Source organism: Malurus melanocephalus, unplaced genomic scaffold (genome assembly GCF_030028575.1).
Source record: "Malurus melanocephalus ecotype Western Australia unplaced genomic scaffold, MMel_1.1 scaffold_1098, whole genome shotgun sequence".
Lineage (NCBI taxonomy): Eukaryota > Metazoa > Chordata > Aves > Passeriformes > Maluridae > Malurus > Malurus melanocephalus.
Window position 1 is genome coordinate 32,530 of NW_026624330.1, and position 11,850 is coordinate 44,379.

General features: G+C 42.2%; 1 protein-coding gene across 1 annotated transcript in view; it reads right to left on the bottom strand.

Annotated features, from left to right (window-relative positions):
* The window catches only part of PRPF40A (pre-mRNA processing factor 40 homolog A), a 21,128-nt gene extending 10,228 nt beyond the window's left edge, over positions 1–10,900 (bottom strand). The window contains exons 1-12 of the mRNA XM_057386921.1: positions 10,763–10,900; positions 9,424–9,504; positions 8,052–8,082; positions 7,838–7,860; positions 7,087–7,164; positions 6,899–7,009; positions 6,142–6,262; positions 5,697–5,721; positions 3,249–3,551; positions 855–963; positions 363–427; positions 294–324 (exon numbers count right to left, since the gene is read on the bottom strand). Of these exons, the coding sequence (XP_057242904.1) occupies positions 294–324; positions 363–427; positions 855–963; positions 3,249–3,551; positions 5,697–5,721; positions 6,142–6,262; positions 6,899–7,009; positions 7,087–7,164; positions 7,838–7,860; positions 8,052–8,082; positions 9,424–9,504; positions 10,763–10,900 (1,116 nt within the window). The remainder of the gene's footprint in view (positions 1–293; positions 325–362; positions 428–854; positions 964–3,248; positions 3,552–5,696; positions 5,722–6,141; positions 6,263–6,898; positions 7,010–7,086; positions 7,165–7,837; positions 7,861–8,051; positions 8,083–9,423; positions 9,505–10,762) is intronic.
* Between the last annotated feature and the right edge of the window lie 950 nt (positions 10,901–11,850).

Genomic DNA, 11,850 nt, shown 5'->3' on the forward strand with positions numbered 1-11,850 from the left:
AAAAAAGGAGAGGAGGGAAAAAAAAGGAGAGGAGGGAAAAAAAAGGAGAGGAGGGAAAAAAAAGGAAAATATATGAGAAAAAACACAGCCAAAAAGCAAAAGGCAACAGGTTTGAATAATCCAGATTTGAGATAAGATGAAATATAATTGAAACATTTTAATCCCCACATCAGGATGAAATACCAAGTTTCGTTTTCCAAATGAAAAATTAAACTATTGGAAGTATTTCTTTATGGAGGGAAAGAAGAAAATTCCAAGCCCATGGCACAAATGCAGGAGTGTCTGTTACTGACAGAATTTTGGATTGTTGGGAAGTCAAATTCCCTAAAAAAGGGTTTGTGAGGAGTTAAAGGACTCAGTACCTGTATCTGGGGTCATTGATGATCATTTTCATGGCTTGCTCCCAGGAAGCATTGGATGGAACTCGCTGTGGAAACAGAAAATTAGGGATWAATCAGACCTGGAATCAGCATCCAACAGGGAACAATTCCTTAAAAACAGAAATTGGGAAAAAAAACCCCCAGAGCATTTCATTTTTGAGCTCAAACAACATTTCACCAGAAAACCCTCATTTCCACARGAGTAAGGAATTCACAAAAAAATAAAGTCAAACCTGGCAAATGAAAATAAAACCATGTTTTGCAGCTCAAGAAAACATAAATAAGTGGCCAATAAAACATTAATAATTGTTCAATAAAACATTAATAACAGTACTATAAAATATTAATAATYGTACAATAGAATATTAATATTTGGTCAATAAAAACGCCCATAATTTGTCAATAAAACATTAGTAACTTGACAATAAAATATTCATAATTAGACCATAAAATATTAATAATTGGCCCAAATACCTTTTCTTTTAATAGTTCTTTAAATGCTTGTTTGGCCTCTTCCTTTGTGTTCCAGGTGTAGGTTTTTTTAACTGGTTGGGCCTCCTCATCCTCCTTCTTTACAGCAGCACTAAAAARGGAATTATTTTATTATTTCAGCATRTTTTTCTAAGTTAGAGCCACTGAGGAGTCATAAAAAACCACAGAATGAGGTTTTTAAATAGCTACTCAAAGTAAAAAAATAATTCTAATAATTCACACAAGACATCTCCTTACAGGCACCACAACTGATGGAAAATAAAATTTAAAAAAGCAGATTATTTCAGCAAAATATTTCCCTTCTGCAACTAGCTGCTTGATAATTGAAGTTAGCTAGAAACTCTTCATAAAAATATAATGTTGAAATGCAGCAGGAATATTCATATTTTATATAAAAATGCAAAGAAAAGTGCCTAAAAATATGGATGTTATCTTTAATTATGTCCTGCTGTCTAAAATTCCCCACAGCATTTCTTTTTTTCTTGGAGYGATCAAAACCCTAAATTATAATTTTCCACATAATTTTTCATTACTAAAAAAGCAAGATCCTATTTTGCCTGGAACAGATAAAAAATCTCTTCAGGATTTTATTTTCTCCCAGTGATAACCAATGGCACAGATCCATGAAAAAGGAGCATGAAGGGGAAATGTTTAATGGCACCTTGGGAAAATTCCTACAGCTCCTGGAAAATTAATGGGATATTCCTGTCACTGGTGCTCCTAAGAAATGAAAATCTGCAGGAAAGCAGTGTGGCTTTGTAAATTCTTATGGAATCACCATGTGGTTTTGTTAATTCTTATGGAATTGCCATGTGACTTTGTAAATTCTTATGGAATTGTGGAATGGGGTGGGCAGATGGAAACTTCCACCATCCCAGGGTGCTCCAAGTCCCATCCAACHCAGCCTTGGGCACTGCCAGGGATCCAGGGGCAGCTGCTCTGGGAAATCTGTGCCAGGGCTCACTGCCATCCCAGGAAACAATTCCTTCCCCAATCCTTGATCTAACCCTGCCTTCCTTCATCTTAAAGCCATTCCCTCTTGTCCCATAATAAAATAATTCCCTTGAATAACTTCAGGATGTGCTACAGGTTTGTGGGAAGACCTTGGTGTTTGGGATTACAGAATCCCAGGATGGTTTGGGTTGGAAAGGACATTGCAGATCTCCCAATCCACCACTGGGACATTCCATGGGCAGGGACATCTCCCACTGTCCCAGGCTGCTCCAAGTCCCATCCAACCCAGCCTTGGGCACTGCCAGGGATCCAGGGGCAGCTTCTCTGGGAAATCTGTGCCAGGACTCACTGACTTCCCAGGAAACCTTCCCAGGATTCCTTCCCCAATCCCTGATCTAATCCTGCCATCCTTCATCTTAAAGCCATTCCCTCTTGTCCTATAATGAAATAATTTCCTTGAAGAACTTCAGGATGTGCTACAGGTTTGTGGGAAGACCTTGGTGTTTGGGAATTCAGAATCCTAGGATGGTTTAGTGGGAAGTGACCTTGCAGATCTCCCAATCCACCACTGGGACATTCCATGGGCAGGGACACCTTCCAATGTCCCAGAGTGCTCCAAGTCCCATCCAACCCAGCCTTGGGCACTGCTAGGGATCCAGGGGCAGCTCCTCTGGGAAATCTGTGCCAGGGCTCACTGCCATCCCAGGAAACAATTCCTTCCCCAATCCCTGATCTAACCCTGCTGTCCTTCATCTTAAAGCCATTCCCTCTTGTCCTACAATAATTTCCTTGAAGAACTTCAGGATGTGCTACAGGTTTGTGGGAAGACCTTGGTGTTTGGGATTACAGAATCCCAGGATGGTTTGGGTTGCTTGCAGATCTCCCAATCCACTGCCATTCCATGGGCAGGGACATCTCCCACTGTCCCAGGCTGCTCCAAGTCCCATCCAACCCAGCCTTGGGCGCTGCCAGGGATCCAGGGGCAGCTTCTCTGGGAAATCTGTGCCAGGGCTCACTGCCTTCCCAAGAAACAATTCCTTCCTCAATCCCTGTTATAACCCTGCCGCCCTTCATCTTAATGGCATTCCCTCTTGTCCTACTTGTCCTATAATGAAATAATTCCCTTGAAGAACTTCAGGATGTGCTACAGGTTTGTTGGAAGACTGTTTTTTGGGATTACAGAATCCCAGGATGGTTTGGGTTGGAAGGGACCTTGCAGATCTCTGCCATTCCATGGGCAGGGACATTTCCACTGTCCCAGGCTGCTCCATGTCCCATCCTTGGACATTCCGACGGATCCAGGGGCAGCCAAAGCACCTCTGAGAATTCCACCCCAGCCCCTCCCCACCCTCCCAGAGCAGGATTTCCCCTCATACCACCCAAACCCCTTTCCTGGAGCACAAAGCCACCCCTGGCACTCACTCTCCCGTGCTCTCCTGCTTGGCCGCCTCCTCCACGGTGGCCGCTGCCGTGTCGGTGCTGCCGTCCTGCGCTCCGGGGGCGGCTCCAGCCTGGCCCTGCTCCTCGGTGGGTGCTGTCCCAGCACCATCCGTGTCCCCCGGGGCAGCAGCCGGAGCAGATTCCCCCTCAGCAGTGGCTCCCGTGGGTGCAGCCGTGGCTGTGGCACCGTCGGCGGTTGGGGCGGCCACGGCTCCGCTCGGAGCGTCCACAGCGGCGGCGGCGGCGGGGGCTGAGGTGGCGGCGGCCGCGTCCTCCGGCTTCGTGCTGGGGACACAAATGACAGCCCTGAGCTGCGGGCACCATTGTGTGGGGACAGGGCACAGGGAGGAGGCTAAAAGGGGAATGAGGGGGTAGGGAGAGTTAAAGACTTGGGAAAGGTTGAAAGGGTTCAGGATAAAGGGTTGAAGGCTTCAGGGAAAAGGGTTGAAGTTCCTCAGGAAAAAGGAATGAAGGTCCTCAGGAAAAAAGGAATGAAGGCTCCAGGGAAAATGGTTGAAGGCCCTCAGGTAAAAGTGTTGAAGGCTCCCAAGAAAAACGGTTGAAGGCCCTCAGGAGAAAGGGTTGATGTTACACAGGAAAGGTTTGAAAGCCTTCAGAAAAAGGAATGAAGGGTCTCAGGAAAAAGGAATGAAGGCTCCAGGGAAAAGGGTTGAAGGCCCTCAGGGAAAAGGGCTGAAGCTCCTCAGGAAAAAAGGGGTTGAAGGCCCTCCGGAAAGGTTTAAAGGCTCCCAATAAAGATTTGAAGGCTCCCATGTAAAGTATTAAGGCCCTTGGGGAGAAGGGTTGAAGTTCCTCAGGAAAAAGGAATGAAGGCTACCAGGAAAGGTTTGAAGGCCCTCAGGAAAAAGGAATGAAGGTCCTCAGGAAAAAAGGGTTGAACATTCCCAGGAAAGGTTTGAAGGCCCTCAGGAAAAAAGGAATGAAGGCTCCAGGGAAAATGGTTGAAGTTCCTCAGGAAAAAGGGTTGAAGTTACACAGGAAAGGTTCGAAGGTTCTCAGGAAAAAGGAATGAAGGCCCTCAGGAAAAAAGGTTGAAGGCTCCCAGGAAAACGGGTTGAAGGCTACTAAGAAAAAGGGTTGAAGGCCCTCAGGAAAGGTTTAAAGGCTCCCATGTAAAGTATAAAGGCTCCCAGGAAAAAGGGTTGAAGGCCCTCAGGAAAAAGGAATGAAGGTTCCAGGGAAAAGGAATGAAGGCTACAAGGAAAGGGTTGAAGTTCCTCAAGAAAAAGGAATGAAGTTCCTCAGGAAAAAAGAGCTGAAGTTCCTCAGGAAAAAGGAATGAAGGCCCTCAGGAAAAACGGGTTGAAGGCTCCCAGGAAAAAAGGGTTGAAGGCTACCAAGAAAAACGGTTGAAGGCCCTCAGGAAAAGTTTAAAGGCTCCCAATTAAGGTTTGAAGGCTCCCATGTAAAGCATAAAGGCCCTTGGGGAAAAGGGTTGAAGGCCCTCAGGAAAGGTTTAAAGGCTCTCAATGAAGATTTGAAGGCTCCCATGTAAAGCATAAAGGCCCTTGGGGAAAAGGGTTGAAGGCCCTCAGGAAAGGGTTGAAGTTCCTCAGGAAAAAGGGTTGAAGTTCCTCAGGAAAAAAGAGCTGAAGTTCCTCAGGAAAAAGGAATGAAGGCCCTCAGGAAAAACGGGTTGAAGGCTCCCMAGRAAAAMGGGTTGAAGGCTACCAAGAAAAACGGTTGAAGGCCCTCAGGAAAAGTTTAAAGGCTCCCAATTAAGGTTTGAAGGCTCCCATGTAAAGCATAAAGGCCCTTGGGGAAAAGGGTTGAAGGCCCTCAGGAAAGGTTTAAAGGCTCTCAATGAAGATTTGAAGGCTCCCATGTAAAGCATAAAGGCCCTTGGGGAAAAGGGTTGAAGGCCCTCAGGAAAGGGTTGAAGTTCCTCAGGAAAAAGGAATGAAGGCCCTCAGGAAAAGGGCTGAAGGCTCCCAATGAAGGTTTGAAGGTTCCCATGTAAACTTTAAAAGCCCTTGGGAAAAAGGGTTGCAGACCCTCGGGAAAAAGGGCTGAAGACTCTCAAAGGTTTTAAGTCTCTCATGAAAGGTTTAAAGACTCCTAAAAAACCTTCAAAGGCTCTCTCAGAAAAGGTTTGAAGACTCTCCGAAAAAAAGTTGAAGGCTCTCAAGAAAAAGGGTTGAAGGCTCTCAAAAAGTGTTGAAGGCCCTGGGAAAAAGGGTTTGAAGGCCCTTGTGAAAAACGGATGAAGACTCTGGAAGGTTTCAAATCTCTCAGGAAAGGTTTAAAGACTCCAAAAAAATCTTTGAAGGTTTTCAAGAAAGGTTTGAAGACCCTCAGAAAAAAAGGGTTGAAAGGCCCTTGGGAAAAAGGTTTCATGACCCTTGGGAAAAAGGTTCAAGGTCCCTCAGAAAAAAAAGGAAAAAAATTAACAGAATATTACAAACGTACCTGTTTTCTTCAGCTTTAATCATTGCTAGAGAAAAAAAAAGGAGAAAAAAGATTAAAATATAGCTTTAAAATAGTTTATGTACAGAGGGAGTTCTGGTAATTATTGACTGAATAAAAGCAAAGTTTTAAATATTTTTGTACTATCTATAATTTTAATGTTTGTGTCCTTTGAAGACTTTAACCAATTTATATTAAAATAAAATTTAGAAATGACACTACAGAAGATTGGGAAATATAAAAATGACTTTTTGGTTTAAAATAATTAATTTTRAAAAAGAAGTTCAAAAACCAGAAAGTCAGGATTATTCAACAGAATTATAAAAAATGAAGTATTTACATCACTGCTGTTTATTCTTTTTTAAATAATTTTTCCCAGTTGAATTTAATGCTATTTTAGTTAATTAATTAATGTATTTATAAAAATACAAGCCCAGCACCCTTTTACCTTCAAGATCCTCCAGCTCTTTGGGTTTTGCCCAGCGGGATTCCTTTGTTTGGGAATTGTAATAATAAGGCTTCCCAGAATCGGATTTATACTCTTTCCAGGGACACTTGGATAACAATTGCTGATGGAGARAAAACAAACATTTTTTTCCATGGAAAATTTTCTTTAGCAAGAAATAAACACATAAAATAAAAAGTTTATAAAAAGGAGGGAGAGGGACTTTTTATATGGGATAARGGATGGAGGGACAGGATACAGGGAATGGCTTCCCACTGCCAGATGGAATATTGGGAAGAAATTCCTGACTGGGAGGGTGGTGAAACCATGGGATGGAATTCCCAGAAAAGCTGGGGCTGCTCCCTGGATCCCTGGGAGTGTCAAAGGCCAGAGTGGAGCACCCTGGGATAGTGGAAGGTGTCCCTACCCATGGAATGGGATAATCCATAATGTCCCTTCCATCCCAAACCATTCCAGCATTCTGGGATTCCAAGAGTTACTCAAATAATTAAAAAAAAATTAATTACTACTAAAAAATTACATATTTTTCATTTTAAAAAGCATCTAAAAATGAGGAAAATGGAGGAGTTTCGGCCACTTTTCACCCTCAGGTTCTCCCACCACAAGGAGAACCTCACATACAAATATTTTAGGAACATTTCTYATTGGAAAAGTTTGCTTCCAGTAGAACTATCCCCAGTGCAGGAATTAGGCTTGGAAATCCTGGTGTTCCCACAAATTAATTTGGGATTTGGGGTACCTCAGCAGGGGTTTTGAGGTCATCTGGCTTCTCCCACGTGGACTGCTTGGTCTCAGTGTTGTAGTAATAAGTTCTTCCATCTGGGGATTTGTGCTCCGTCCACGTGGATTTCTGGGAAAAATCGAAGCCAAATTAATTATGGATAAAAGGATGGGATTAAAATCCCCAAAAAATAGTGGGATACAGACCTGCTTGGAGTGATCCTCRCTGGCAGAGCTGGTGGTGGTGGAGCTTTGCTGGACTGTGGAGACCACGGGATGCGTTGTCTGAGGAGGAGACAAAACAGGGCTTGGAAAATCCTGGTGAATTGGGGCTTTCACCTCAAAATCCTGGATTTTCCAAATGGTTCAGCAGCACAGSAAAAGCAGGGAGCCAAAATCACACCTTAAGTCAGCAGTTTTCCCAAAAAACTGCTGCTTTGGCAGTGGAGCTGTTAAATTCCACATTCCAAAGGGTGTAAAGTGGAGAGGAACGGATCACACTCCAACAGCTCCAAGTCAAAATTCCAGAGGCATTCCCTGTTTTCAAAACTTAAGGAAAACTCAGGAAGGTTCTGCCTTCCTGAGCTCAACTTCCTGCTGCTTTCCATGGTGAGTTTTCCTACAAATTCCCTGGAATCTGGACTTCATCCACCTGCTCTGAGCAGTGGTTGGGTATGGCCAAGGAAAATTGGATTTCCTGATGGTCCATTGGCACAGGATGGAAATCTCATGGAAATTATGTGGATATTAATCTTTATTTAATAATTCTGTTGGGACAAGGCCCATGGATTTCAAGAACAACCAAAAACTTGGAATAAGGGGAAGAAAAACGGAGGAGAAAAGGAAGGGGAGGAAAAAAGGGGAGAAAAAAAATAGAAATAAGGTTTTCTTTTAAATTCCTACAGCCTCATTTACCACATTGGCATTCCAACCTTCTGGAATTGTGCTTTTCACATACCTGAGTTCCAGGAGGGGTCACACCTATAAAATAAAATATAAAACTTAACAAGGGCTTGGTTACTTCTTTTTTTTTAAATATTCCTCAATGTAGGCGAGGAAAAAATGTCCCAGGATTGAAATGCACCATCCCATTTTAGGAAAAAGTGGGTTTTTGAAATATTTCAGCTGATTTTGTTATAATTTTTTGAAATTACAGCARATTTTTTACTCACCTACTTGTGCATCCATGCTGTTCACACCTGGCTGTAAAAACAACCAACAGACAATCAMATACTGAATTAATTGGAATTAAATCCCCAATAAATCATTATTATCTTATTATTATTACATGGTTTTCTGCCACAAAAGGCTCTAATTCCTTAAATAAGGATTCCTTTTTCCCTATTTGTGTTGCATTCATGGAGATCTTCCTTCCTCAAATTCCTTCCAACTAAGGAGAAAAATTAACAGAATCCAAAGTTTCCCACTTTTCTTTCCTTGTGGGCTGTCCCTTTAGCTTTACTTCATGTTTATTTTCATTTCTCTTCTACCAACTTTAAATATTTCCTCAAAAAAACAGAAAAATTGGTTAAAAATTAAAAATAAACCACATTGGATCAATTATATTTGATAATATTCAACTGGAATAAACTARSGGAATTGTCAGGAATTTGTGGTGTRTTTTAAGAGGATTAATTYGACCCAAATATTGRTTTTTAGGAATTCCCYTGGTTCTAATCAGCTTTCCAGAGGGGAATGGCCTGRAAAAACCACAATCCTTGGATGAAACATTCCAGGATCATCCAGTTGGCCTCAGTGACCTTTATTCAGATTAAATTTTCCACCAGGAAGTCAAAATAATCCACAAAAATGAAAGCAACAGTTTGTGCTCAGCACTACAGGGAATTCCAGAGGAATCTCACTTAGGGGTATGAATCTGCATGGGAAAAAAATAGAAAAATATTTTATTTCTAAATTTAAATGGCTGGAACTGGTTTTAAGTGGATCTCTTAGATTGAATTAGATTAAATTTACTTCCTAAGAWCAGAATTTAAATTTTCTTCCTTCAGAGACTTCACCTGTATTTTGTTTGAACTTTTCCCTCTCCATTTCCATGCAAAGAACTCCTCATCCCTTGGGCCATTCCAGCAATTTTTATACTCAACTGAATTTCAGGAACTTATACCAAAAAATCTCCTTATAATGGATTCAAATTTCTTTAATATTGAATTAAAACTCCTCAAAAARTTAAAATTTAAGAGAGAAAAATCTMTTKGTCAGACAATTTTTCCTTCYTYCAAACAGTCCAAGGTCACAGTGATTTCTGCCAAACCCATGGAGTGAAGGATGAGGAAGGTGGAAAGGAGATCTCAGAGAGGAAAACAATATAAAATAACAGAATATAAATAATATAAACAATAACAGAAATATAACAATATAAAAATAACAGAAATCTGATTTTTACAATCATTCAAGAGCCACATACAACTCCATAGCAATGAAGAACACATTTAAAATCGAAATTTTTATTTTCTAATTGAAGCAAACTAAGAGTGAACAACAACTGCAAAAAAGAACTCTTAAAATTTAAAAAATAAAACTCACAGGAACCGTGGGCTGCATGGCAGCCTGGGACATGTGGGACATCATCATTCCAGGCATCACTGACTGCATCATTCCAGGCATCTGCAATTCAAGAACATTTTCCATAAATTTTATCCTATTTTCAAAATCAAATACAATATTCTTATTTAAAAAGCATTATGTGATGCTCCTTTTTAATTAAAAAAGCCTGAACAACCCTTTTAGGTAACAAATAATAAAATTTGTAGGATTCTTATTCCCTTCCTCACATTCCCACTAAATGGGGATATTTATATGAGGAATAAATTCCAAAGTCGGATATGAAATAACAATAAAGAAAATCTAAACTCCAAAGGCACAATATCAAATGATGTGGGATCTGATTCCATCACTGAATCCTAAGTGAAAGCAGGAAAAGCAAAGGTTGGGAATGATTCCTGCAGAATTCTGAGGTCACAGGGAATAAATTAACAAAGGAAAGGGCAACTCCCATACATGACATTCACCTTCAGCTTTTTGCTCTCCATTTACCAAAAAGTCCCTAAAATATGAAATACTAAAATATCCTCTGTCTAAGAGTGGGAAGTGGAAAAGAAGTTACAAAAATGTAGAGGAATAAACCAGAATTTCTGCTTTACTTCCTAACGAACACACTCAGGGCTAAGAAGTAAAATCCTCATTTTTCTTCAACTTTCCCCACCATCCTCTCTCTGCTCTGTTTGGTGACACTCAGTATCCACTGAGGATTTTAAGCATTCCTGGGATATTTATTACACCCAGAAGAATTATTTCTTTTTTGAGTTGAGGATTTAATCAGAAGCCACACAGGAATTGTGGTTATTGATGTGAAAAGTGCCAAAAGCAGGGCCGTGGTTGTGSCTGTGTCACCTGGCAGGGTTGGTTTTTAATCCCATAACACCAGCAACAACCAAATACAAGAATTACAAACCAATCCCTAGGAATCAAATGGGAATTCTGCAAAAATTCAATATATTCYTATTCTTCCCTTGAACCTTGTTATAATTGTCATCTGTGTGGATGGAGGAATTAGCCAAGAATTGAACATGAAGTCCCAAGACAACCTTATTACTTCAAAATCTGCAGGAAACCTCCAAAAAGCTTTAATAAATCCCAAATCATGGATTAATACCTGCTTATAATTAAAGTTAGAAATGCATTAATTGCTTGTTCTTATAGCAATTTATAATTAAAGTTATAAAGGTGTATGAATACCCTGTTTTTCACGTGAAGAGTTTTAACCGGGGTAGCATAAAAGTCCCCAGGATCACTGATTTTCCATTTCCCAGGGAGATTTTCCCACCTGAGGAATTCCCTGGCACCATCATGGGAAGGGTCTTACCTGCCCCATCGGGGGTCCTCCCATGGGGGGCATCATCTGAGGCATCATCCCGTGGGGAACTGGGGGCATGTTGGGAGGTCTCTGCCCCATGGGATGCATCCCCATGGGGGGATAGTGGGGCATTCCTGGGTGTCCCATCTGCAAAACAGCAACAAAACAGGGAAAATCAGCACAAAGGCAATGACCAAAACACTCACAAAAGGGAGTCAGGAATCCCTTCCCTGTTTTTTAATCACCTTCAGAAYTTTCTGTTCCWAAYGACAACAGCTCTGAGAGCACCTTAWKATAAACCCTGGACAGAAATTTCTTTTGGAAGGGGAAACAAAATCAAATTATTGATCACAGAATTCCAGAATGGTTTGGTTGGAACAGACCCTAAAGTTCTTCKCATTCCACCCGTGCCATGGACAAGGACACCTTCTGTTATCACAGCTTGTGCCAAGCTCCATCCAGCCTGGCCTTGGGCACTCCCAGGGATCCAGGGACAGCCACAGCTTCTCTGGGAATTCCATCCCAGCCTCTCCCAGGGAAAATTCTGGACAGAACACTCAACTCTCCTTGATCACATCCTCTCACAGCACAAGCAGTGACAGCTCCCATTTCCCAAATCTCTGGTGCTGCCCAGCTAATTCCAGGTAAAACAGTGYTTCCTAAAATTCTCCTCTGACCTTTTCCAGAGTTTTTTTTTATTTTCAGAGGTGCCTGTCACCCAGGTGCTGGCTGTCACCAGTTGTGGAGAGACAGAAGGTGCCCCCCAAACCTCCTTTGCTCCAGGCTGAGCCCCTTTAGCCACTCCTGGGGCTCCAGCCCCTTCCCCAGCTCTGGATTCTGCCAGATCTGTGATCCAGTGTGTCCTGGGGGGCTTTAGGAAGAGCATTCCCAGCAGGTCTGGGAGGGGATCCTGCCCCTCTGCACAGCCCTGGGAGGCACCTCTGGACTGCTGTGTCCATCTCGGGGCTGCTCAGGGCAGGGAGCTCCTGGAGAGGCTCCAGTGGAGAATGTGGAGATGTGGAAGGGTCTGGAGAATCTCCCTGCCCAGGAAAGGCTGGGGGAGCTGGGGCTGCTCAGCGTCCAAAGGAACTGAGCCC